Here is a 27,993-nt window from a genome sequence, read left to right on the forward strand (position 1 = left end):
TTTTCAGACTGTGTTTGGGGCCTTTGAATTCCTGGAAAGTCAAACTGTGTCCAAAATCCACCAACAACTTTGACCGTAGCAGTCTTATACTAGATATTTTGTTTTATAAATTCAGTTTTTATTTCACCGCTGCACTTGGCCCCTGTCTTAATTCTACCCGACGTATCCTTTCATTTGAATGGTGTATATGATGGAGCCACCTGAAGCCTGCATTTCACAAACATCAAAACGCCTTCTTGTATATGATCCTGAACTCACTATTTCTTACACATTCCAATATGCTTCATAGAGTCATCTTTACAACAGTTTTTTCTTTTTTTCAATCTTGGATGCTGATATGTGCAAGATATAACATATATTTTCATAGACAGAATTGTGAAATTCTGAAGTTGTATATTCAGCTCTATATATAAAAATTTGCCTACCATTTTCAGGGAAATGTTAAAATTTATACGTAAAAATGCAAGTATGTGCTTCATTGATGGTACCTCATTATAAAAGTGTAGAACAAACAGCATCTTTCATGAAACAAATTAAAGATGCTGTTTGTTCTACACTTTTATAATGAGGTACCATCAATGATACAAGCACATACTTGCATTTTTACGTATAAATTTAAACATTTCCCTGAACACTTTGTTGCAAGGAAGGTATGGCCTATTTTGTGTCATGACGTATAGCTCTTTATCTGTGCTGTTCAGTGTGTGCTCACTTTTATCAGCCCCTGCGCACATGCACCAGCACATTGCTTGTGCAATAACAGCACATTATATGCTGTTTACTTTATGTCCCTCATAATCACAAAATTATACCTATATTGCATCATGTATGTGAACAAATACAGTTTTTGCATTGACAGTGCTTAGCCGGTTGGATTTGTTCGTTTACTACTGTAAGTATAGAAGTATTTGCCCAGGCTCTATAGGAGTCTAAAGGCTGAAACACAAGACCGTGGCATGCCACCGTGCTGCATTAAAAACGCGCTATGTCCCGCACAGGCAAGCGCCACAGAAACGATTACGACAGCCCATAATGAGCGACAGGTCCGCCGGCCAATAGCAAAAGACTTTCCACACGGACAAGCCAATGAGAGGGCAGGAAACAACACCCACTTCCTGTTTCAGATACAACCCCCAGATAAACGCAGAGGAGAAATCACCTGACCTCCCCGGCGCCATTTTCCCCAGAATAAATTACGCACAGCGAGAAAATAAAAAGACATTTAACAGTTGTTAGATGCAGTGAGTAAATGAATTCACATTACCCCGCAGCTCTTTGTTGTAAACTCCACTGCCACGCGGCAGTCAGGGACGTGGGCAGAGAAGCTGCGTGACACCTTGGGTTACGTAACCACACCGCCTCGCAGCCTGGCACGCAGCTCGCACACATAATGCACTCTTTATACTGCCTCAGTTTCTCTGCATTAAAATGGCGAGGTAGGATAGTCGCAGCAGCGCAATACCGTCTCCGCCAGCTGCGCACAGGGCTCCGGCTCGCGTCTGCGCGTTTATAGCGAGCCGCTGCGCGGTCGTCTCTCGTTGCCAGGACCCCTTTTCCGCTGGGTGTGTTTCAGTGGCATACTGAACAAATTTGCAGCTTCCACAAACGAGGAGCTACGTCTTCCCTGCGCGCAGGTTACATGGACACCGGGCTACCCGCAGAGCACATGCCATGTTGCCCCTGGCCGACCACTCGCCCAACGTTTACCGTGCTCAGCCGAAATGATCAGAAGAATCACGTCCACTTCCCGTGGAAACGGGTTCAAATGAGAGTGTTATAAAAACAGCGACGTAGATATTATTACCAATTCGAGGTTCTTGAGCTAGATAGCTTTAACAAATTGATGCATTCATATTTTTAAGTTTATGTTTAAGTTGAAGCACCTAACCGTATTTTAAAAGGAACACTGGTAATACATAGTATGAAACGCATAGGACATAATGAGAATGTGAGAGGGGGATGAATGGGAAGGAACCGTGAACGTGACACCACCTAGTGGTTCCAAGAAGAACGACCTCCAGGGGAAATTTATGACCGTGGTGAACACAGCTGACAAAAATCTCAAGGCCTATTATTTATGTTCTGAAACATAACCAAAGATTAATACAACGAAGAAACTTTCAATAAAAACATTAGTTGTTTCGTCGTCAATTACCTTATTAGCAACGTGATTTGATACATTAGATACATTGTGAGGGGGATATGAAAGTCATATGGTCGTATTAAAAAGCGTTGCTAAAGATATTGTTTTTGGAGACGTTTTATATCAAGAGCAAATAAATATGTTTTTTTAATCATGCTTTTTTCCTATAACAATATTAAAGACAAAATATGCATGAAAATGGGGGGTGAGCAGCCCAGCAGGGAGGAGTAGGTTGTCACTGGCAGCTGCTGTGTGTCAGGACTCACTGCTGGATAGTTCCTTTAGAAAGCAAAAGGATCTGTTTCAGAAAAGGCTCTCGTGTATCAGGTAAAGGTAGACTTTACACTGCAACCGCCTGAATGATGTACTATTTGTAACCTACTTTGGAGAAATTAAATTTCAGGTAAGGGCACATTCATATTTGCAATGAGCTGCTTGTAGAAATAGGATGCTGCATCAGACTGTGTGCCGCATATATGTTATTACATTGTACACAGCATTACATAGCATTTTTTTAATGCCACACACTTGTTTCATTTGTGCTTCTAAAAAAGTATATTGTGTTGACCATGAGAGCATTTAAACATTTAAAACATAATTTAAGATGATTAATATGTTTAATCATTTAATTCTAGGTATCTTGTATGTTTTTTTTCCTTGCATCTGTTACTGTTATTATATTGTATATATATTTAATGCAAACTGTGTATATGGGTATAAACATACCAATCGCAGAACCATGAGCCTAGATGAAGATGCTCGGTGGCTGGAGTGGGTCACAAAACAATTTGAGAGCATTGCAGGGGATGACAAGGAGATTGATCTAGATGAGTTCAAAACAGCTCTTAAAGTTAAAGAAGTGAGTAACACACCTTATTATAAGTAGTTCTCCCTTTCCATGACTTTATGTCAAGCCGGCATGTTACATTATATCTAATGCCTCTAATTTCAACCCTTTTACCTTACAGTCTTTCTTTGCAGAGAGGTTTTTTGCCCTGTTTGACTCAGATGGCAGCAGTTCCATCAGTCTGGATGAACTTCTGAAAGCCCTGGATCTTCTCATCCATGGAAATGAAACAGATAAATTACACTTTCTTTTCCAAGTCTATGATGTTGATGGTTAGGCTTTTTTGTCTTATTTCCAATTGCTATAGGATCAACAAGAACATGAATAAATAGAGTGCCAATTTTTGTACTTAGTAATACTTACAAATATGGCATTTATCCAGTATTTATAATGAGAGTTATGTCTAACTCCCCTAATTCTCAGGTAGCGGCTCTATTGACCCCGACGAGCTGCGCACTGTGCTCAAGTCATGCCTCAGAGAAAGTGCCATTTCTCTTCCAGAGGAGAAACTGGATGACTTGACCCTTGCTCTTTTTGAATCTGCTGACAAGGACAACAGTGGCTCCATCACTTTTGAGGAGTTAAAGGCTGAGCTTGAGAACTTTCCAGAGGTCATGGAGAACCTTACCATTAGGTCAGTGGATTTCCACAAATATTATTATACAAAATTGTTCTCATACAAAATCTATTGGACTCTCATCCAAACTGAAGAAATCATTTGCGCCACATTCCCTCCCTCTTGCATTAACACTTTGCTTACTTTCATGTTCTCTGGCTGCTTATATACAAAAGCGCAGCCAATTGGCTCAAGCCACCTGGCATTGAGCAGAATAAGAGGCACACCCCCCGCTACCTGACAAGAGCCTACTGGCAAAACAACAGCCGTAAGCTTCTCTTCCTGTGTGCCTACGCTAGTCTCAACCTGCTTCTCTTCGTGGTGGCCCTGCTCCAGAACGCCTCTGGTGGGGTCTGGTACATGTTGGCCAGGGGCTGTGGACAGTGTCTCAACCTCAACTGCACCTTCATCATGGTGAGCTACGGGAAGGTTGTTTTGTTGAATTTGGTGTCAGTGCGCCGTAGTTTGGGGTTGGTTGAGCTGCATATGATTGCTTTATGTGTGCAGATACTGATGCTGCGCCGCTGCCTCACATGGCTCCGAGCCACCTGGGTTGTGCGAATCTTGCCTCTGGACCAGAACATTCTGCTGCATCAAATTGTGGGCTATGCCATCCTAATTTTTACCCTGGTGCACACTGCAGCCCATGTCATGAATTTTTGTTAGTCAATTCTACTGTTGCAATTTTTTTTACAAATTACATCTGCTGTAGTACTTAGATGATTGTAATATATACCTTTGTGACATAATGCATTACACAGGAATCTGATTGAATTTGTTTTTTTACAGTTTGCATTGCTCAGAGTAGTAGCAAGTTCCTTCTGTGGGAGTATGTCTTCACCACTCGCCCTGGCATTGGCTGGGTGAAAGGGACTGCTTCTATCACTGGGGTCGTGCTGCAGGTCATCATATGTCTGATGGTGGTGTGCTCCAGCACTTTTGTGCGCCGTAGTGGGCATTTTGAGGTGTGTGCAGTTGTGGCTTCTGGCTGCATTGTTCAGAATAGAGTGATAACCAAGTGCCTAACCTACTGCAGGTGTTCTACTGGACCCACCTTTCCTACATTTGGGTATGGATCCTGCTGATAATTCATTGTGCCAACTTCTGGAAGTGGTTTGTTGTACCAGGCATGATCTTCTTGTTGGAGAAGATTGTGGGCATTGCAGTGTCGCGCATGGGTGGACTCTACATTGTTGAGGTCAACTTGCTTCCATCCAAGGTTCTTAACTCTAATCAGTTTTCATTCAGTAACCAGTAATCACGTTTAAATTCTTGACTCATAGCTGTGTTCAAATATCTTTGTTAAATTTAAAGGTAACTCACCTTGTGATTAAGCGACCTCCATTTTTTCATTTCAAACCTGGTGACTATGTCTACATCAACATACCAGCCATTGCTAAGTATGAGTGGCACCCATTCACCATTAGCAGTGCCCCAGAACAGCAAGGTACAGACTTTCACTTCTAATGCAGTTAGAAAATTCCACATGGCATTACATCTGGTGTAAAGTTTCAAGAAGTACAAGAAAGCTGTCTGAATTTCTTTTTTTTTTTTTTTTAAACCAGACACTATGTGGCTCCATATCCGTTCCATGGGTCAGTGGACAAATCGACTCTTTGAGTACTTCAGACAACCAGAATGTCAGACCGTGAGTACAAAGAGGCTTACTACCAGTTTGAGAAACAGACAACATCAAAAGAAAGCACAGGTTCTTCTTTTATTTTGTCATTGAATCAATATTCCTGCAATTGTGTGAGATTATGCTAAGATAATGCTCTTAGTATGTCTTCTGCAGGAGGAACGCTTTAAAAAGTCCATGAACTGCAATGGCACGGTGGCATCTAACAAGGATGATGCCATCGAGCTGACACTGTATCGAATGAATGGTTCCCACACCAGACCTCACGAGGATTTGGTGGTCCAGGCAGAGCAAGGAGATTCCCCACCACTGAGAGAGGTGTGTACTCTTTGATATCTTTTTTATATATATATACAGGGAGTGCAGAATTATTAGGCAAATGAGTATTTTGTCCACATCATCCTCTTCATGCATGTTGTCTTACACCAAGCTGTATAGGCTCGAAAGCCTACTACCAATTAAGCTTATTAGGTGATGTGCATCTCTGTAATGAGAAGGGGTGTATATATCTGGTGTGCATAATTATTAGGCAACTTCCTTTCCTTTGGCAAAATGGGTCAAAAGAAGGACTTGACAGGCTCAGAAAAGTAAAAAATAGTGAGATATCTTGCAGAGGGATGCAGCACTCTTAAACTTGCAAAGCTTCTGAAGCGTGATCATTGGACAATCAAGCGTTTCATTCAAAATAGTCAACAGGTTCGCAAGAAGCGTGTGGAAAAACCAAGGTGCAAAATAACTGCCCATGAACTGAGAAAAGTCAAGCGTGCAGCTGCCAAGATGCCACTTGCCACCAGTTTGGCCATATTTCAGAGCTGCAACATCACTGGAGTGCCCAAAAGCACAAGATGTGCAATACTCAGAGACACGGCCAAGGTAAGAAAGGCTGAAAGACGACCACCACTGAACAAGACACATAAGCTTAAACGTCAAGACTGGGCCAAGAAATATCTCAAGACTGATTTTTCTAAGGTTTTATGGATTGCTGAAATGAGAGTGAGTCTTGATGGGCCAGATGGATGGGCCCCTGGCTGGATTGGTAAAGGGCAGAGAGCTCCAGTCCGACTCAGACGCCAGCAAGGTGGATGTGGAGTACTGGTTTGGGCTGGTATCATCAAAGATGAGCTTGTGGGGCCTTTTTCGGGTTGAGGATGGAGTCAAGCTCAACTCCCAGTCCTACTGCCAGTTTCTGGAAGACACCTTCTTCAAGCAGTGGTACAGGAAGAAGTCTGCATCCTTCAAGAAAAATATGATTTTCATGCAGGACAATGCTCCATCACACGTGTCCAAGTACTCCACAGCGTGGCTGGCAAGAAAGGGTATAAAAGAAGAAAAACTAATGACATGGCCTCCTTGTTCACCTGATCTGAACCCCATTGAGAACCTGTGGTCCATCATCAAATGTGAGATTTACAAGGAGGGAAAACAGTACACCTCTCTGAACAGTGTCTGGGAGGCTGTGGTTGCTGCTGCACGCAATGTTGATGGTGAACAGATCAAAACACTGACAGAATCCATGGATGGCAGGCTTTTGAGTGTCCTTGCAAAGAAAGGTGGCTATATTGGTCGCTGATTTGTTAATGTCAGAAATGTATATTTGTGAATGTGGAGATGTTATATTGGTTTCACTGGTAAAAATAAATTTGTTTTTGGTTAAGTTTCCTAATAATTATGCACAGTAATAGTCACCTGCACATACAGATATCCCCCTAAAATAGCTAAAAATAAAAACAAACTAAAAACTACTTCCAAAAACATTCAGCTTTGATATTAATGAGTTTTTTGGGTTCATTAAGAACATGGTTGTTGTTCAATAATAAAATTATTCCTCAAAAATACAACTTGCCTAATAATTCTGCACTTCCTGTGTGTGTGTGTGTGTGTGTGTGTGTGTGTGTGTGTGTGTGTGTGTGTGTGTGTGTGTGTGTGTGTATATATATATATATATATATATATATATATATATATAAATGTACATTAAAAATCACAGTTTAAAACAATATATAATATTATTAAAATAATATTATGTGCAATATAATATTATTATGTGCAACAATACATAATTCTTTCAGATCTCAGCGAAACTAAGTGAGAACCATAGATACTGTAACATTAAGGTAAATGTCAAAACCTAAACCATAGATAATAAATGTAAATAGACGTTGTATCCTTTTTTTAATACATGTTTTTTTTTTAGTGTTATGTAGATGGGCCCTATGGGACACCTACCAGACAGATTTTTGCCTCTGAACATGCTGTCTTAATAGGTGCTGGCATTGGGATCACACCCTTTGCGTCTATCCTACAGAGCATTATGTATAGGTGAGACATCAAATCTACCAACATTTCTATTTCCCCAGCCTGACAGAAATTTAAATGGATCAGTATGTTCAACATAAAAATAGAAATACTCTAAGTGACCCTTTAATTGAATACAGTGTAACTACAGGTTTATTTCTGTTGTAGGTATCGAATGAGGAAGCAAAACTGCCCTAATTGCAATTATTCCTGGTGTGAGAACATTAAGGACAATGAAATGAAGCTTAGAAAGGTGAGTCTACTGAGCAGAAATCAGCAGGATTCTCTAAATCATGACATCATGTGGATGTTTCAGGTGGATTTTATATGGATCAACCGCGACCAGAAGTCTTTTGAGTGGTTTGTGAGTCTTTTGACCAAGCTAGAGATGGACCAGGCTGATGAGGAACCAGAGGGTGAGTGAACAGAGAAGAATCAGCATTATAAAGACTGCAGCAACTATATTCAGACGTCGCTTTTTCTTCTTGTGTCTTAATATTCTTCAGGTCGCTTTCTAGAAATGCATATGTATATGACTTCAGCGCTCAGCAAGAATGACATGAAGGCTATTGGACTGCAGATGGCTTTGGACCTACTTGCAAAAAAGGAGAAGAGAGATTCCATCACTGGCCTGCGCACACGCACTCAACCTGGCAGACCCGACTGGAGCAAGGTGAGTTGAAAAATGAAACCCTACCTATAATGAGAGTAACAGAATCTTCCATTCTCCACGCCATCCATTATATTTAGATATGTAAACGTGTGCAAGTACTTTATAATCCATTTAATCTGCAACTGGCTCACATATATTGCTTACTCAATATGTACTCAAATATGTGCTCAGTACTCAGTAATGAGCCCGTGTTGAATGAACCTCAGGTTTTTCAGAAAGTGGCTGAAGAAAAGAAAGGGAAGGTCCATGTATTTTACTGTGGCTCACCAGCACTGGCAAAGCTCATCAAGGCCCAATGTGAGCATTTTAGTTTCAAATTTTACAAAGAGAACTTCTGATGAGGCTAACCTACAAACTCTTCAGCAAACGGATCTACATCAGTACACTAACCTGTTAACTCTAACTTTTGATATCAGTTATATGTATATCTTGGCACTTACACATGCATTTTATTTTTATGGAATCCGTACATCTGGTCTTTTTTATCATAGAACATCACATTTTCTGATTCCTTGCCTACTTACAAGGTACAAAACATCTGAAACCTACTATCAAATAAACAATTACGGTATGGGGTTATTAACAGCTATCTTAAAGTACAGTTTAGAAAATACTCATACTTGTATTTTCTGTATGTTTCTGTTAACTTTCTTTAATGTTATGTAAGATTATGTGTGAATCATTGTACTGCAGTTTTGATTATCAAAATGTCCTATTTGTATACACATTTGCATCATTGTAATATGCTTTGTTTCTGTAAAATTGATAATGTTGATGTTTGACATGCTGTAGTTTGAAACAATAGTGCCTATAACAATGCAAAAAGGAGCCCTAAGAGTCTTACTGTTGAATGAGTGACCTGGACAGGGCACTGAGATACTTTAATGCCATCTTGTGGTAAATTCTTAATAATGAGAACCATTTGTGAACTTTTATACTGTGAGCTATTACAGCTATTATAATACAGCTATTTTACAGCTATTATTAACTATTGCCAGCTGTTTACATCACTGCTGTCCCATTTTACTGCAATAAATGCTTCAAGAGGTTTTGTCGATGTATGCATGTCTGGGTATTAATTTAATGTTTAAGTGCTGGATCTGCAAATTTAGCAGGTCATTTTATTCTGTGCTTACTTGTTTGTCATCTGTTGAACAATATGGGCTGTGCATTTTTGTAATAAATAAATCTTCACCATTGTCACTGTTGTTCATGAACACTCATTGGGTGTCCTCGTGTCTTTGGTTTATATTTTGTCATTGCAAGCAGCGTCCCGCTTCTCACGTTGTCCGCCAGCACTGTCCACCTACGCCAATCAGATTACAGGCGCCGCAACAGTGTCCTTCTGCTGATTGGTTGATCTGCACGTCGATTACTAAATTGTCTACTTCTATTGGTTCACAAAAATACGCCCTCCCCCCCGTCCCTTCGGCCGAATATCCTCTGTACAAATAGAAAAATGGACCCGAAGCGCTGGTGTTACGTTTGCATGATGCCACCAGTTTATATTGTCGTCGAAGACCCTGTTTAAACTTCACGCGACAGCCCGTCACAGGTGTGTGTGTGCGTGTGTGTGTGTCGGTAGTTTTTTCACCCTGCTGCAGTTCTGCGTGACAGTCTTGTTTCATTGTAGCGCGTGTTGTGGTTTATGCATGTCACATTGTCGCAATTTCCTGTGGCATACATATCCAGACTAGTGTGCGAAATGGACAATTTTGTGAATTGTATTGCGGCTGTTGGCTCTTTTACTGAATATCCCAAAGCGAGGGTTTTTTTCGCCTGTATTCTGGACAACATGAGGCCAGATGTCAGTGGTGCCGTGACGTATTATACACAAAATGACAAAACAAAATACGTGATGTCTCAAAAGAACTGATACATGTTAAAGAGAGTAAGTGCATGCAAATTAATTCATTCAGCCCTTTCATGATGCATATTTACATTTATGGCAATTTAGCAGGAACAGTCCCTCTCTAGCCACTCAGGACTGGGTCTGACCCAGTAGGTTATAAAGGTATATAGCAGAATTTTAGTTTTTCTTCGTGGATCAAAATCACTGCTGTCCCATGTGAATGAAATCTTGCTTTGAAGCTCTGTACAAAAGCGAAACACTGCAGCACAGCACACAGTGACACAACGAAATGTGTCCTCTGCTTTTAACCATGGTGAGCAGTGGGCAGCCATGACATGCGCCCGGGGAGCAGTGTGTGGGGACGGCGCTCTGCTCAGTGGCACCTCGGCGGTTCGGGATTGTGATTACGGGAGCACTTCCTTACCCGCTAGGCCACCACTGCCCAGTATGTCATCTGTAATTGTGTCTTGCATGATCTGCATGAAGCTTTTCTCCAGACCTCGCTTGCTAAATGTGACGCCCCGGGGCCAGGCTCACGCGGCGGCCGCTCATGCGGCTGATAGACCACGCCCATCTGAGTATTATTGAGCAGGAGTGAGCAGGACGACGCGGCTGCATTAATGTGCTCAGGAGACTGACTTTCTGTTTGTTTTCAGTCCTGGCAATCACCACACGCGGGCGGGTTTGTTTTAGATTGTTCCCTTTGTTCTTGTTTTTTTAGAAGAATAAATCCTTATATTCCTGATGTCCTGTGCCTGCACTTCATTCCCCCTCCGACCCTCACCCCCTGGTGACACTAAATATAAAAAGTATAGTTTGCATATGACAGCAGCCTCTGGCGGAGTAAAAGCGATATCTGTGTGAAAATATTTTGCTGACAATACACGCTAAGCCAACTCTGGGATGGGGACAGGTTTTGTAAAGAAACTGCAGGAACATTTCTGCAGAAGAGTGAACAGAAAGAAAAACGCAAGCAGGGGGCTTGCATGCGCTCGCTAGCATGACTGTTGTGAAGTTGTGAGTTGGTAATTCCAGCAGATTCTTCACCACATCAGGATCTTGCTACTTACCTGGACAACTCGCAGCTCTCTCCTTCTCCTTCTAGCCCGCAACTTTGGAGTAACAATAGACAACCAACTCTCCTTCTCGAATCTTTCCTGCAAAGATCAGCAATCTTTCCCGCTCATGTAGATTCCTTCTCTACAATATCAGACAAATCCGTCCTTATCTGTCAACACAGGCCACCCAGATACTGGTTCAGTCCTTAGTAATCTCACGACTGGACTACTGTAACTCCCTTCTAGCAGGTCTACCTCTCTGTACCATCCGAACTCTACAACTACTACAAAATGCAGCAGCACGACTGATCTTCAACCTTCCCAAGTTCTCCCACACCGCCCCTCTGCTACGTTCCCTCCACTGGCTCCCAGTAGCTGCACGCATCAGGTTCAAAATACTGATGCTGGCCTACAAAGCCAAACATGGAGTAGCACCATCCTACCTCACAGCCCTTATTACACCTCGCACTGCACCTCGTATACTCCGAGACTCCAGTACTGCCCGCCTGACATTCATCTAGATTCTTCTCTGTCTTGGCCCCTCGGTGGTGGAATGAACTTCCCCTCGAGGTCAGAACAGCTCAGTCACTGAGTATTTTACTGCAGGTGCAGCTCAAGACCTTCCTCTTTAGAGAATATTAAATTAACTTGTAACCTTCTTTTGTCTTACTTTTGTATAGAAACTACAACAGAGTGAATAAAAAGATTGTATTCATAGTTGAGGGTCTTAATGAACCAGAAATGATCGCTTCATCGATATTAACATGAAAGCACGTTGTAATTCGCTCCGGATAAGGGCGTCTGCCAAATGCCTTAAATATAAATGTAATTGTTCCTCTGTCTTCTTCGGATTCACAGGAATGATGTGAGGATGCGTTGCTTGGTGGCGCGAGTCAACTACAAGACCCTGATTGTGATCTGTGTTGTCTTCACACTCATCACGGTGCTGCTTTGGAACAAGTGCGCCAAAGACCTAACCTACCCAACACCTCACAGAGCCCAGCTTGCCCCCACCCAAGAGGTTGAAGAAAATGGCCAGCCGCCGGAGGCAGCTCCAATGGCCAGAGAAGTTGTATACGAAGAGATTGACTGTCTCATTAATGAGGACATGACCATTAAAGGGAGACGTGAGGGTGCTGAGGTTTTCCTTCCCTTCAGCTGGGTGGAGAAGTACTTTGAGGTGTACGGACGGCTAGCGCAGTATGAGGGGCTGGAACGGTTTGAGTTTTCCCACAGCTACTCAAAGGTGTACGCCCAGCGTGAGCCCTACCACCCCAGTGGAGTCTTTATGTCATTTGAGGGGTACAATGTGGAGGTCAGGGACAGGGTCAAGTGCATCAGTGGCATGGAGGGTAGGTGTTTTGATCCTGGGGGTCTTCAATCAGAAACCAAACAGGCGAACGTCTGGTCACTTTTTGATTTTCCTCAGCTCACTAAGAACAAAACCACACCAAAAGAGAAGCAGAGTCAGCACATTTATACCACAGTTTCATCAGTTTATATTTGCCATCTTTTTTGGATTTTGACCACTGGTTAACTGCCGGCTGTATATTTTTAGATGTACTCAGTGAGTAAGATAGTAATCCAGTGCTGACCAGAGGAGGATGGGTTCCTCTTGCTGAGTTTCCTCTCAAGGTTTTCTTCCTATAATCGGGATTTTTTTCCTTGCCACTGTGGCCTCTGGCTTGCTTACCTGAGCACTGATCTGAACATAAAAAAAATTGATTGATTGACATCACTGAGCATAATACTGACATGTTAACATTTAGATACTGAAATACCACATGATCAGCAGTGTGTGTAGATCCATACATCTCAGTGATTTAGTGCCTATTCTTCCTCCCCTTTAGGGGTTCCAATCTCTACTCAGTGGGGTCCACAAGGCTACTTTTATCCCATTCAGATAGCTCAGTATGGGCTAAGCCACTATAGTAAGAACCTGACAGAGCGAACACCTGGAATTGAAGGATATGACAAGGCAGAGGATCGAGAAGGGAACCACAGTCCATGGACTGTGCCAAAAGGTTGCTCCATCGCAGCTGTCATGGACCAGGCCCACTCCACAGTCACTCGTCAGTTCAGCACTGCAGGTCTGTGCTCTTGCTGCCATGTATTCGTGTAAATGTCATGCAGAATTCACATTGTTATCACTGTGTTATTAGAGTGTCATTAAATGGAATTTATTTATTTAAATTTATTTAAAATTAATTCTGATTACTATTTCTCGAGACTTTGTTTATCTCTTATTGTGGTTCAGCCCCGACCTGAACCACATTTTGGTATTAGTTTTACTGTACTGAAAATTGATGCAAAATGCAAAAAAAAAAAAAATTAAATTGTGCTTTGATCTTGTTATTTTATTGCAGAGGGCTAACACTGATTTTCTTTCTGTAATAGATCATTCCGATGGGATTTCTCTACCTCTGGGCAACTCAAAGGATTTTGTTCTTTCCTTTGACATTAAGTTTATGTCAAATGGGAGTGTGTCTGTAGTCATAGAGACCACAGAGAAAGGTCCTCCATTCGTCATCCATTATGTCACCACCAACATGCTCATCAGCCTCAAGGACAGGGAAGTCACCTACGGCATTGGGCCTCGCACATCCTGGAGCACTGTCACCCGGGATCTGCTGACCGACCTGCGCAAAGGCGTAGGTCTGTCAAACACAAAGGTTGTCAAGGCTACCAAAGTCATGCCACGGTGCATTGTCCAGCTTGTGCTACAGGGATCAGGCTTCATTGATAACATCACTATTTCATCCACGGCCCACAGGGCAGCATTTTTTTCTGCCAGCGACTGGCTGCTACGGAACCAGGACGAGAGGGGCGGTTGGCCCATCAAGGTGACCAGGAAACTAGGAGAAGGGTTCCGTTCCCTGGAGTCCGGCTGGTACTCTGCCATGGCACAAGGGCAAGCCATGTCCACACTAGTGCGGGCATACCTCCTTACACATAACACTTCATACCTCAATGCTGCTTTGCGTGCCACAGCACCTTTCAAACAGACCTCGGAGCAGCATGGCGTCAAAGCGGTATTCATGAACAAATACGACTGGTACGAGGAGTACCCTACCACGCCCAGTTCCTTTGTGCTCAACGGCTTTATCTATTCTCTCATTGGACTTTATGATGTTGCAGAGACTGCAGGGGACAAACTTGGTCAAGAGGCAGGCGTGCTCTTCAGTCGAGGGGTAGAATCCCTCAAGGCCATGTTGCCACTTTTTGACACAGGCTCTGGTACGGTCTATGACCTACGGCACTTCATTTTAGGCACGGTACCTAATATTGCACGCTGGGACTACCACACTACTCATATCAACCAACTGCAGCTCTTAGCATCCATCGACAGTGCTCCCATTTTCAAGGAATATCTCAAACGTTGGAAAACATACCTGAAAGGAGGCCGTGCCAAACACAACTAGGATGTGTAACTGCTGGCCTTATAGATGAAGCCTCTTGTGGTGCATTGTATGATTTAATGACAGAGCACATATCTCTGCACAGATTGTTAATATTTTTGTGTGTGAAAAAAAGCGTATTTCGTAGTAGAAAGGCACATCCGATTAGGTTTGAAAGGTCCGGAGGCTGTTCTCACTGTTATTTTGAACTTTTTCATCAGACTTTTAGCATACTGCAATCTATATAGATTAGCACATTCAGGTGCAGGGTCAGCAACAAGATCACCTACCAGGATTTATTTTACATGAATCACAAATGACATAAATATTTCAATATAAAGCTGGGTAGATAGTGGGTTACTGCTGCTGCTGCTACAATGGGGGAAACCTGAATGTGTTTTTAGACAATTGTGTGCTGTGTGGATTCTTCAGCACCTTATAGTGACTTCATCAGGGGGGGGTGGGGTTGAAAGGAGTCTAATGGCAGCAACCTTTGATGACAACAGCAAATGACTTAGTAGTATGTTAATCATGACTCGTTATTAAAATGTGAAATAAAGATGGTTTCATCCTAATTTTGTGCTTGATTGCATTTATGTGTCAGTGTTTTTATATTTTTAATTCAAACACGCAGCAATGACAAATGTGTATATGGAAGAGCAATAAAATAAACAGACATAATACAGTACCAAATAGCACTTTAGATTTTGCTAATTAAATTAGCAAATCTTTTTTTCACTTAAGAAATGTCTCACAGTAGCAGATGTGGATTTTTGTATAATGAATCTTGATCTCAATGAATGAATTTTGTCATTGCACCCTGGGTTGTTTTAATTTTTTTTATTATTAGTTATCACATCCTAAGACGTAACCAATAAGATAATTTCTAAGCTTGCATTGCAGCAACGTGTGAGCGAGAATCGCTTTTCGATTAGTTAAGTGTGAAACACATCTGAGCTCAGCTACTCTGGTCTGTTCACAGCAAGAGGAATGTAGCCCGTTAACTAGCTAGCTAGATTTCTGAGCTCTCCCGTACACCCGGGATTAAATTATGTCGATGTAATTACCAATTGTGGAAAATATTTTTATTGTCACAAGATGATTAGAATGTAATTATTAGGAATATGATATCCGTTTGCGATGCTTATGCAGACGTGCCAATGGTCTACGGATACTAAGCGAGCTCGAGTGGCTAACTGCTAATAACTAGCAACAGACCCAGTTAGCCTACAATGCGTAATTTCTATAATATGACAGCGGAAAAGGTGGGTATTTAATCACATATATATATATAGGGAAGTGGATTAAATCATACCCCGTTTGTAATTTGGTTTGGACCTCTTATTTCGTTGTGTTGATAGCGATTTTTTCCCCACAGCCTCCGTTAGCTTCTGGCTAAACCAAATAAACCTAGCTATGTTGCCAACTAGCCAAACAAATGTCTTGGTTTGTTTATTTCATTGTTTTAATGGACGATTTTCATGTCATACGAAATATCTATATTTTTCCTCATTAATTTGGAGTGTATATAGCAGTTTAGGTGGTGTCAATCCACATTTATTTTTTTGGACATTGTTGTTTTCTGCAGTTTGTTTTTGGCTTTTATCGCAACTTTTGTGTCTGCTTGTCTAATAAGTGTATGTACGTGCTACTAAATAGACGGGTTAATTCAACGTTATATACTCGTCTTGTCCGCTATATTCTGTACTCTTGTAAACCTGTAATTACGAAGACGATTATTAAACTGTGGATCATATTGGAATAGCAGAGAAAAGCGTTTTCCACACGGTCTGTCGAAACTGTTGATCAATGCTGATCTGTGTTGGGTGTTTTTTGCCTTTCCCAGATTCATGCAGCCTGCTGTGTTCGGTTTGCATTAATGTGGACTTGCGTGCCAATTAATTTCTGCGCTCTCTGTTGATGCTTTTTGTTCAACGCGGAATGTCTTTCGTGAGTCTTTAAAGGAGGTCACACAAACGTGCTCTGTGGTGCAGTTCTTTTCAGTGCATTGGAGGCTATTTTTGACTAGTTTTGTTCCAGACACCTGTCTTCCATTTGTTCCTGTTTCATGCTTTGTATTTAAATTCATCTCGTCCTTGAACAGGACATGCCTCAGTTTTTCTGGTTTAAGAAAGTTGTCATAATTTCTTATGCTGCCCATTTATTCCCCGTGTTTCCTGTTAGTGCAGAGGCTGGATGGCTAGTGTGCTGTGCAGTCAGTGACGTGCCTTTGTGAGAGGACGGCGATCATGGCCACCCAGAACAGGAATGCTGTGCAGATTCTGTCTGCACGGGAGAGAGGCACTCGGGTTTTGGGCTCTCAGCGGCTCTTGCAGCTACTGGTAGAAGAGAGGATCCGATGGATGGAATGGCAGAGTCAGGTATGCTTTATATGGCTCTAAAGTAGATAAATCGTTTTGTTATTGGTGAGCATACTTAACAGGTTTTTGTTGTTTTACAGAAAGTGGAGCTGCCAGACAGTCCTCGTTCAACGTTCCTGTTGGCTTTCAGCCCAGACAGGTGAGACCATCAAACTGTCAAGGTTGCAGTAACTTATGGACCAATGGTCTTCTCAACAAGATTTAACCAGAGCACAACACTTTCCTTACAGGAACCTCATGGCTTCAACACATGTGAACCATAACATATACATCACGGAAGTAAGGACTGGAAAATGCCTCCATTCCTTAGTAGGACACCGCCGTACACCCTGGTGTGTGACCTTTCACCCCACCATCCCAGGACTTGTGGCCTCTGGGTGCCTCGATGGAGAAGTCCGCATATGGGACTTGCATGTGAGTTGTCAAAGTGATGTCTGTGGTCCTGTGAGTTTTATTATGATTTCAGAGCCTGAGATCAATTGTAAATGTAATGTGGACTTATTTTTAGCATTTTTGTTGTTTCATAAATGCAAATACATATACTGATAATCTTTATAGCGAAGTGGAAATTATTTAGTTGAACATGGTTTGAACTATGGTTTCAAAACATTTCAAATACAATTTTAAAAAGATACACAAAACACAACCTTTTTTTTAAAAATAAGTATTTCCTGTTTGGCATTATTAATGCTATAATTAATACACACAGATGCATGCATACATACACACACACACACACACACACTCAGACACAAAACACTAATATATCATCATGTTTGTCATTTGTGTGTCTTTTATTTCATATCTTTGGTTCAGGGTGGCAGCGAGAGCTGGTTCACTGAGAGTGATGTAGCTATTGCCTCACTGGCCTTCCACCCCACTGCTCAGCTACTACTTATTGCTACCAACAATGAGATTCACTTTTGGGACTGGAGCCGACCCGAACCTTTTGCAGTGGTGAAGACTGCCAGTGAAACCGAGAGAGTGAGGTGGGGCATATGTCAGCTTTCACTTTTGTACCTAATGATTTTAATTTTCCTTTAATAGCTTGATGTTTGAGGAAGTGTAATTTTGTAATGTTCTCCATTCAGATTGGTGAGGTTTGACCCACTTGGCCACAACCTTCTAACAGCTATTGTCAATCCATCCATCCAGCAGGTAAGAGTTCACTTCAAGGATCGGCTTAGAAATGCATGCTAATGTGTATGAATTCTGAGCCTTTTTGCTATTCTTTTACAGAATGATGATGATTCTGAAGCCTCTGTGGACAGCATGGATATTGCACTTTTACGGCAGCGTCCTCTACGGCCACCTCCAGTGCGCCGAACACCAATCCTCCACAACTTCCTGCATGTTCTGTCATCCCGTTCATCCGGTGCCCCATCTGGAGAGCAGTCCCGTCCAAGCACTGACAACAGAGACCATCCCAGCATACCTTTTTTCCAGTATCCCAGTCATTATGAGAGGCCCACCCAGCAGGGTTGCATACAGCATTTGGGTGGGGTGTGCCCCTGCGTGCGCTGCACGGCCTTACGCAACCCCTCCCTGCCTCATCCTGAGCAGCCACAGCCCTTCCCCTCCAGCTTCCCCTCTACTCTCATTGACCCCCAGCAGCCTGCAGGCCATACAGGGTCTGCAAGGACATCTGCCTTTAGCAGCGTGTACAGCAGCGGGGCCAGCTCCTCAATACACCGCGGACCACCAACACTAGTACCGAGCCAGCCTGTGGAGTCACAGCCCGTCAGCCAAGATTCCCCCAGCACTCGATTGGCTGGTCTGTACTGGAGTCGTGGAGCAGAGACTGAGGGCGGCGGCAGTAGTGGTGGAAGCGGGATTGCTCCGCCTAGAACCAGCGCTTCATCGCTCAACCTGTTCTCCACACGCCAACATCCAGAGACCTCCTCCAACTCTCCCATCTACACATCGGCCACTGAGGGCAGCGGCTTCCCAGCAGCCGGCACTGAGCCAAGTGGGAGCAGCGCCAGTCTGAGAGCTGCCGACAGCACCAGCAGTGGGCAGCACCCGTTTTACGATGGTGGACGGAGTCGAAACCCAGCCTCTATCCGGAACGTGCTGCAGTGCAACTTGAGCCGATACTTTATGGAGTACGAGCGCATGCATGATGCTGAGCGTCCTGTGGCAGGGTCTGGTGCGAGCGGTAGCCAGGAGCAAATGCAGGAGCTCCTGAACAACAACAACGTGGACTCCGAGAGGCCCGGACCCTCTCACTATCAGCCATCGCGCAGAACTGAAAACCCCGCAGTGCCCACGCGCAGCCGCTGCCGGTCCTGTCACAATCTCCTCACCTTCAACCACGACACTCAGCGCTGGGAGCGCTCAAGCCAGGCCTCGTCCGCCTCTGCGCAGGAAGGGGCCCAGTGGCAGCTGCCAGTGCCTTCTTTTGAGGACTCAGTGCAGGCATCACGCCGAGAGCCTCAGACGTTTGAGATTAGGCGGGTGGAGCCCAGTGAAGCCTCCAGTAGGCTGCAGGGCCAGCAGAGCATGGGTGTGGTGTTTAACCCCGAGTCAGGTCAGTGGGAACGCGTTTACAGGCAGCCCACCCCCAGGAGGACCGAAGAGGTAGCGCAGGAGGCCTTAAACCAAGACGTGCCTGTAGATAATCCTGATGAAGATTCTCTGAGAAGGTAGGAGTCAGAATCCCCGTCAAATACACTGATATGTAATTGTAACTCTTTCGGCTAACTTTACTCTGTGTTAACGTAGTGCCAGTTACTGCAGCTTGAAGTACAGAATAGTTGTTGCGACCGGGACGAGAGTAAATGTACTTTTTTCGGATAAAAGATCTGACTACACCAATGTATTCTTGATGTTTTCTGTGATCTAATGTTCTCACAGTGATCACTTGGCACATCTTGCATACAGGACAGTTTTATTATTGTGTATATTTGAGAGCAAGGATTTTTTCTCACTTTATAAACTTTCCTTTCTGGCTTGTTTAAAATGAACTGGTTAACTGGGCTATCCCGTCTACTGCTACGTAGAAAATTATGACCAATAGAAATAATGGCCTGTCCCATAATGTTTTTATACTCTATTTTTGACTGCAAGAGTATTGTCTAATTTATTAAATATAAAAAAATATATTTGTACAGAGCCCAGAGTTTCTAAAATGCTTCACTCTAATCTTTAGGAGGCTTCTGGAGTCTTCTATCATCTCCCTCTCCCGATATGACCTTTCCGGATCTCGAGACCACCCAATTTACCCCGACCCTGCCAGGTACAGTTGCTCCCAAGATCCCCAAATCATGGCATTTTCAGAAGAGCAGTTTCAGTAATCTAACGCATGTCTGCTCATTTAGATTATCTCCAGCTGCTTATTATGCCCAAAGGATGATCCAGTACCTGTCCAGGAGGGAGAGCATCCGCCAGCGCTCACTGCAGAACAGGCTACGCACACTGTCCTCGTCATCCGACAGCCCAGCAGGCAGCCCCGCTTCAGCGCTGGACAGCAGTGATGTCGATTACGAAGACGTTGAGTGAGTAAAAGTTCAACAACACTGAGCCCCACGCTGGCTAATAGTTAAATTGCACAGATGGGGATTAGGAAGAACCTGCAATGAAATGCATATATTTTTTTTACTCTGGTTAAAGGGACCCCGGTGACAGGACAAGACACAGGATGCCACGGAACACTCGAATGTCGGCTCCTTCCCTTGGCCGCTTTGTGCCTCGGTGCGTCATACTCTAATGGTTTTTTTTTTTTTTTTTTTTTTTAAGATTAGATCCTGTTTTACATTTTTAGGCCTACATTATAATTGTTACGAATGTTTTGACTTTTTTGGAATATCGATAACCAATGTGGTTGATCCTGAAGGCGATTCCTCTTCCCGGAATACCTACCGTATGGGATTTTTCATGACCGGAATCAGAGCAGTGCAGCCACCCACTCCTCCATCAACAGAGTATTTGCAGGTAAAGTAAGCTGTATTTCAGCTTTGTAGCTGACCCCTCTTGTGCTGCCTGGTCTTAATGTGTAATTATGTAAACTCAACTCGGCAGCAAATGTTTTACAGGAGCATCAATTGGGGATGGCCAATCAGCAATGGCCAGCAACATAACCAACACCACCTACCGGCTGCAGTGGTGGGACTTCACCAAATTTGACCTTCCGGAGATCAGCAATGGTATTTGCCTTTCAACAGAAGTAGCATGGTTATTTAAGGCACCTTCACAGACAAATAACAAATGTTCTCTGGACTTCTTGTTTTAGGGTAGCTTTAAATGCTGTGCAGTCATTTAATTATGCCTTTGCTGTGACTTATTTAGAAGGGCATGGTGGGCGTTTGACAGATGTGTTTTTAAACAGACCATATAATGACGAAACTTATGGCACTTTTGTCAGTTTAAAGAGCTGGTATGTAGGACACTCTTGTAAAACGGCTGCTGTTTGTGCCTCCACAGCCTCTGTTAATGTTCTGGTACCCCATTGTAAAATCTACAATGATGCCAGCTGTGACATCTCAGCAAATGGGCAGCTGCTTGCAGTGTTCATACCCAACAGTCAGCGGGATTTTCCTGACGAGGGCATCTTGGCGGTTTACTCTCTGGCCCCTCACAATCTGGGGGAGAGGCTCTACACCAAGAGATTTGGTAAGTAACGTTGTCCAACGAAGTTACCATGCAAAAGGGGTTGATAGAGAGATTTTTAATGCTTCTTTGTCCTGCAGGCCCAAATGCAATTTCCGTCAGCTTGTCTCCAATGGGCTGCTATGTGATGGTGGGTCTAGCATCTCGCAGAATCCTGCTACACCCTGCCACTGACCACATGGTGGCGCAAGTGTTCCGCCTACAGCAGCCCCATGGTGGAGAGACCTCCATAAAGGTGGGTGGCAGGCATGCGCTATGATTGAATGTATTGCTGGTTGAGAGCACCATGTCAGATAAAAGAGAGGGGAAAGCTTTTGAGCAAGCCATTGCTCCCCACCTTTTTTCTGTCTTACAGGCGGAGCCAGCATAGATTATTTAGTCAAGGCCTTGTAGAGGCAGTGCAGGGCAACTTCTACTATATAGTCAATTTCCCAAGGATGGACAAAGCAATTCATTTCAGCCACATTGCTCGATAAGTGCACAACACTTAATATCAAAGACCACGTAAAAGAAATGTTATTTGTTTCTAAACAGCTTTTTAATATCTAACAAGCAAAATTCGGATTGAGAAGAATGACGCTGATTTTCATCCACCTGAATTAGATTGACCTCTGGTCCCAAATTTTAATTCTGGGTCATAAATCTTATAGTTTAAACATGTATGTTTATACCGGTCCAACAAAGCTTCTAGACAGTGCATCCATTTATCAGGTCATAGATACTGAAGAAACATAGTTTCTATTAAAATAAGTCTATTAGCTAGTTGGTATATATGTTTTTTAATATCTAACACTCTTCATTAACCTTTGGCTAATTGGTCAAATTGGGTGGGTTTATCAAATTGTCTTCCCAGCCCTTTTAGCATCAATGCCCTATCTATTGATCATTATAATATGCCAGCAGTTATATTCATATATGGGGGGAAAAACAAAACAGGAACCAACTTTGAGACATATTGATATTTATTTTTGAAAACAGCATTGTCTGAATATTTAACTTTTTGGCTCTATCTGTGTATATCTGATTTACAGATGGTGTTTCATGTTGTCTATCCCATGGCCCCTGACCAGCGGAGACATGTCAGTATTAACTCAGCCAGGTGGCTTCCTGAGCCAGGCATGGGACTGGCCTATGGGACCAACAAAGGCGACCTGGTCATCTGCAGGCCTGTGTGAGTACCCCCATCCCCTGGGCAAAAAAAATATCCAAATGGGTCCAATAAATGTGGCCCGAAAAAAACAGGCTTTAAATGATTTTAGCTGGTGTTTGGAAAGCAAAGAAATGTAATAAATAGTGATGTCCATGAGCATGTAAGCCGTTTTCTGTGTGTATGTTGAAGATGGAGTGAAAATTAAGATGCTCAATGTTGTTTCTGATGACACCACAGACAAAATAGCCTGAAATGGCAGGCACCTACTGCATGTGTTCATTACTCCTACCTGACACTGCGGGCCAAATTACTCCTAATGAGATTGTCAATGTCTTAATGAACAGGAAGCAAACCACTCAGTTGGGGAAAAATGTCTTCATTGAGTCATAATAAGGTCATGGTCATCATAATAGTCCAGAAGCCCATTCAATTTTGTGGCCTTCATTAAGGATTCGATGGATGGTCATGAAGTTGCTGACAGGACTTTATTTTGTTATGAAGCTTGTTTCTCTGCCTTATGATCTGTCTGGCCATCTGTGTCAACAGGGACTTTCACAATGAGGGAGAGAGCCCTACTGAGCAGGCCATTGAGGCAGTGCCCACTGTTCATAGCACTACCAGCGCAACCAGGAGTCGAACAGTGGAAAGGCCCGGGTAAGAATTTGGTGGCACCAATATATATATATTTTTTTAAAATCCTTACTCATTTTATTACATAATTTACCTTTTTTCTTGATCAGAACGAGCCGATCCAGCTGGAGACTGGATAGGGACATGGGCTTGATGAATGCTATTGGACTGCAGCCTCGTCACCCCACAACGTCCATGACCTCGCAGGGCACACAAACGCTTACACTGCAACTGCAGAATGCAGAGACACAGACAGAGCAGGATATCCAGGAGCCAAGTACCTCACAGGGCATCCAGGCCGTTCAAGGTGCATCAACCATCACCTCCTACTGATTCTGTAACATTTTGTAGATATGAAGTACTTAACCGGTTCCCTAATACTATATGTGATGTTTCTTTCTTAAATTCGCCTTGGTACAGAATTACTGCCACTTTTAGCCAGTCCCACAATGAGATTTTTCCCAGGACGTGCCGTAATTTGATGAATTATGTTATCGACACTGTTCACCAACCACAATGTTTGGCACTGACAGGAAGTCGTGTCTGCATTTTTCCAGTTAATAAAATAAAATTAACCTACTGGTTCTCCAGAGTCTCACATGACTACATTTGTCAAAAGAACATTTGTGCAAATTTTTACATCCAGTCACTGAGCAACTGCAATGCTTTGCACATTTGGAAGCCACAGCAGTCAATAGAGATAATGTTTTAGGGGCGGCATGGGAAATTGTCTGGGTGGAAAAAGCATGAGAAAGGAGAGGTAACCCAAATTCCAGATTAAACCGTCTGAGCTGCCGCTCTCTGAACGGCAGAATGGACAAAGCACTCTTTACACCCATCACCATTTCTAGCCACTGCAGGACCATAGACAGGCTGGGGGAACTCGTATTGTTAAATAATCTCACAAAGTGAAATTTTCCTGAGAGGGGACCTTTAATACATTAATATCATGCCCAGAATTCATGTTCAATCGAAAGCCTATATGACGTAAGATTTTTTCCCTCTTCATCCAGTGGAGAGTGTTGAAGTCCAAACCCCCAACATCAGCCTTGAGACTGAGTCTATGGAACAACCTGAGCAGTCTTCACAAGCCCAATCGCAGGACTGGCCTCCACAGGACATCTCTTCTGTCTCCAGTACTACAGCCCCCCAAGGTAAACTCCTCCATGCACTGTAACCAGTGGAATTTACTGTGTTGTGATGCTGTGAGGCAGGAACGTTGAAAGTGTGAACAGTGTGTATGTGTAATTATGTGGAACTTGGGATGAATAATGAAGTTGAAGCAGTGGGTACCTCACTGTTCGCTAGGATGCTGAACTATAAGTAAATAAACGAAACTGGTGTTGTGGTCATTTGAGAAAGCTAAGCTAATGACGTCAACGGGGGATGTGTAGTTGGTGTAAGTGATGTGTGCAGAAAATGGACATAACCCAAGATAAGCCCATAATACATTGACAACATCCACCATACAGTTATAAAGTGCCCACACTTTTTACCGGTGCACGATATATAACTTTAGTCAACTGAAGTGACACACCATAGCACAGTTTAATAAACAGATCTGAACCACTTTCAGTGTAGACATTTTTCTACTGCATGGTGACTGTTGAACAGTTGTGTGCAGGTAAAGGTGTCTGATATGACATGTGGTACAGCATCTGCCTTCTGCTTCTTTAAACAGCCCTGACATTTATTGTATTACCTGGTGATGTAATCTAATTTTCCCACGTCTTTACAGACACTCATTTCCTTTAGCCATCCTGAACTGCCTGATCCACCTACAGCACCAGGTCTTCAGAAGGAAAGCTCTGTCTCTGACACTTACTGTTAATGCTGGTGCTTGGCTAATTGTCCTCTGTTTTGCTGTCCTGCTTATTTCTCTGTGTCTCTTCGTCCCTGTTCCTTCAGGAGATGGCTCAGAATATGCCCCTGGGGAAGATGCTCTGTCTCGGATACGCCGGCTGATCGCAGAGGGTGGGATGACCGCTGTGGTGCAGAGGGAGCAGAGCACCACCATGGCCTCTATGGGAGGCTTTGGGAACAACATTATTGTCAGTCACCGCATCCATCGGGGCTCCCAGACTGGGGCTGCTATCTTGGCCTCCAGCCACTCAGCTCAACCCCTTACTCAGATCCAGCCATCCCAGCGACTACCAGAAAACCCATTTCAAATTGCCCCAGACAGCACAGTCTCTCCCCAGCACCAGCCCTCGGACTCAGCTACAGGAGAACCACAGGCCAGGGCAGTAGTAGGGGTCCATCCAGAGGATGCTGTTGAGGAAGATCTCATGGCCATGCCACAGCCACACTCTTCCTCACACCACAGCTTCCTCTCCAATCGTAACAACAATAACAACAGCAGCAGCGGAAGTGGAAATTACCCTGGCAACCAGTACAGTAGATAGTCACCATCTTTACCAAGACAACAGAGCTTTTACGGCCAAACGGCTGTGAACACTAAGCCTTGACTGCAGACTCACTGTAATAAACGCTACCTGTTCTTTGGCCTTATTTGGTAAAAGAATCTCATGTCTCACGGCTTCTCCCTCATAAAACCCGGAATCATGCTTCAACCAATAGGAACTCGTCTGTCATCAAACTAACTTAAGTTGCACTTAATGGGAGAGACACTGCCTCTCAGAGCCTCAAATGATCTATCATTCCATGTCATTAAAGGGCTTTACTTGAATAACTCTGATACCGGGGTGCATACACAGACACATACTTGAGCAGTGGTGCCATTAAAAAAAAAAAAAAAATATATATATATATATATATACACACACACACACACACACACACACATACACACACTTCATTTTCAGCTGAAAGATGGGTCCTATTTGGCAGAGAGAGATTTGTGTTATTTAATTTATTTAGTTTTACATTTTTATCTTATTTTATTTTTTGGTCAAACCTTCAAATCAAAGTTGAAGTCCCCCGCTTGATTTTAATTAGTTGGACAACAATTTGCCAGTGAGTTTTAAGTTTACTAGTGTTTTTTTTTTTTTTTTTTTTGGAACCAGTACCAGACAAACTGTATAAAAACAGGATCATGAGTGTAAGTTTATGATCTGAACTGCCAGCAGTAGGCATGCGCTGTGCTCCATTGTTCCTGTCCTGCTGTCCCGGCGTGTGAATCTGCCCACGAGCATGCAGCATCTGTCAGCATCTGTGGTCTTCTCGCGTCTGCCTGTGCGTGGGACCTTTACTATTTATGTTCTCTTGCGCTCTCTCTTTTTTCTTTTTTTTTTTTACTTGAATTATGAATTTTAGCCCCCAGCTCAGAGAGAAACATGGTGAACAGGGACTACATCAGTGAGATAAACTCATCTGCAGCACACCCTCTGTAGAAGCACTGAACAGCCTGACTGAGAGTTAATACTGTATGCTAATGTGTGTGTGTGTGTGTGTGTGTGTGTATGACTGTATATTATGTGTGAACAACCGTTATGGGTAATTGTAGCATTTCTTTCAGAGTAGCTTGCACGCCCATGTGCAGCATTTTGTGTTTGTGTTTTGCTTCTACAGAAGCTCTGATTGTAAATAAAAAAATGAGACAATTAATGGATCTGAGGTTTTAAAAAAAAAAAAAAAAAAAAAAAAAAGCTTGAATGCCCAAACACTGACTTTTGTTAATTGTTTTATACTTTAAACAGTTAAGTTCTCAAGGGTCTTCTGCACATTGGTTACTTAATATACTATGTATCTGTTGCATAATCTGATTATTACTAAGGTGGTTTTTTTCTAACTTACAAATGAAAAGGCTGCCTTAAGTCTCATTTCTTTTTTTTTTCATTTCTTAGTAACATCACGTGGTGACCATTAAACATAACTTTATCATGGTATGAAAATTTTATTAAATTTCACTGAACATTTTAGCTGAATCTGGCTTTTGATTGCCTCATTTGAAATGACCAGAACTGGAGTGACTAGAGTTCAGTTTGATTGTGAAGGGCATTCGGGTCTGGCCTCGTTGTGCACATTAGTGTGTACGTGGTTAGATCTTGGCCGGTGTGTATGCAGGCCTTTATGGATTTGGACCTGAAGGTTTTACGCGGCCACAGTACTGTCCATTTGAGCCAATTTACGTGGCATAGACAGGTATAGCAATATGGCACTTATGAGGACCCTTATTAGTTCAAAAAAAGACTGAAGCTGTCCTGTCAAACAAATAAATGTCTTTTGTGTTCGTTATCCTGCAAATCTGACGTTGCGGTGATGCAGCCTTGACCTGTATATGAAAGCCAAGCTGTAATGCAACCCTTTTGTAGCCTAGCCCATCTGTGCCCACTTGGATTCATTTATCCATAACCAGACATAATGGTGTCACTGTGTTTTTGTTTAATGTGTTACCAGAGTGGTTTGATTTTGTAATGTGCAGGCAGACTGAACTGTGATAAGACCATGTAAGCAGACGATTATGCCTTTTTCAGTTGAAGCGTAAAATGTCAGTGAGATTGTGGTACTACGACTAGCCCCTGTCCGTGGCATTGCAATGTTGGTACAGAGCGTAAAAAGTTATTAATCTTTGGGTTTCTCCGTTGCTTTTTACTGGAGAGAATAGTATACTATGGTTTAGTGTTTGTATTTTATATTTTAGTGAGAAAACTGTTGAAAATCAAACAAAGTGCAATGGGACACCAAAGATCCAGTGTTTATTGAAAAAGAGGTTAATAAAGTGAATGACAGTATGTTGATAA

General features: G+C 42.9%; 3 protein-coding genes across 6 annotated transcripts; all 3 read left to right on the forward strand.

Moving 5' to 3' along the window:
* Positions 1-710: 710 nt before the first annotated feature.
* nox5 (NADPH oxidase, EF-hand calcium binding domain 5) lies at positions 711-9,398 on the forward strand. Of its 4 annotated transcripts, none has more exons than XM_028957328.1 (16): positions 711-3,002; positions 3,112-3,262; positions 3,414-3,624; positions 3,783-4,020; positions 4,114-4,267; positions 4,396-4,571; positions 4,643-4,825; positions 4,921-5,053; positions 5,172-5,314; positions 5,402-5,563; positions 7,315-7,359; positions 7,440-7,564; positions 7,709-7,793; positions 7,857-7,956; positions 8,047-8,213; positions 8,420-9,398. In XM_028957328.1, the coding sequence occupies exons 1-16, from the start codon at positions 2,748-2,750 to the stop codon at positions 8,549-8,551; spliced, it is 2,460 nt and encodes an 819-aa protein (XP_028813161.1). In that variant the 5' UTR covers positions 711-2,747; the 3' UTR covers positions 8,552-9,398. The 4 variants fall into 4 exon arrangements, with proteins under 4 accessions (XP_028813161.1, XP_028813163.1, XP_028813160.1 ...); XM_028957330.1 differs by having other exon boundaries at positions 711-2,546; positions 2,879-3,002; positions 7,709-7,956; XM_028957327.1 differs by having other exon boundaries at positions 7,709-7,956.
* A 235-nt stretch (positions 9,399-9,633) lies between these two features.
* Positions 9,634-14,976, forward strand: glcea (glucuronic acid epimerase a). The gene is made up of 4 exons (XM_028958486.1): positions 9,634-9,768; positions 11,982-12,475; positions 12,974-13,213; positions 13,521-14,976. The coding sequence occupies exons 2-4, from the start codon at positions 11,995-11,997 to the stop codon at positions 14,543-14,545; spliced, it is 1,746 nt and encodes a 581-aa protein (XP_028814319.1). The 5' UTR covers positions 9,634-9,768; positions 11,982-11,994; the 3' UTR covers positions 14,546-14,976.
* Positions 14,977-15,488: 512 nt separating this feature from the next.
* Positions 15,489-27,993, forward strand: ambra1b (autophagy/beclin-1 regulator 1b). The gene is made up of 19 exons (XM_028958631.1): positions 15,489-15,786; positions 16,711-16,902; positions 16,983-17,041; positions 17,133-17,316; positions 17,719-17,891; positions 17,994-18,060; positions 18,142-19,547; positions 20,054-20,140; positions 20,223-20,399; positions 20,515-20,595; positions 20,738-20,835; positions 20,937-21,047; positions 21,325-21,513; positions 21,591-21,745; positions 22,542-22,681; positions 23,207-23,314; positions 23,401-23,597; positions 24,304-24,444; positions 25,199-27,993. Exons 2-19 carry the CDS (start codon positions 16,771-16,773, stop codon positions 25,693-25,695), a joined length of 4,002 nt encoding a protein of 1,333 aa, XP_028814464.1. The 5' UTR covers positions 15,489-15,786; positions 16,711-16,770; the 3' UTR covers positions 25,696-27,993.

The sequence above is a fragment of the Denticeps clupeoides genome, chromosome 17 (genome assembly GCF_900700375.1).
Source record: "Denticeps clupeoides chromosome 17, fDenClu1.1, whole genome shotgun sequence".
NCBI classification, from domain to species: Eukaryota; Metazoa; Chordata; class Actinopteri; order Clupeiformes; family Denticipitidae; genus Denticeps; species Denticeps clupeoides.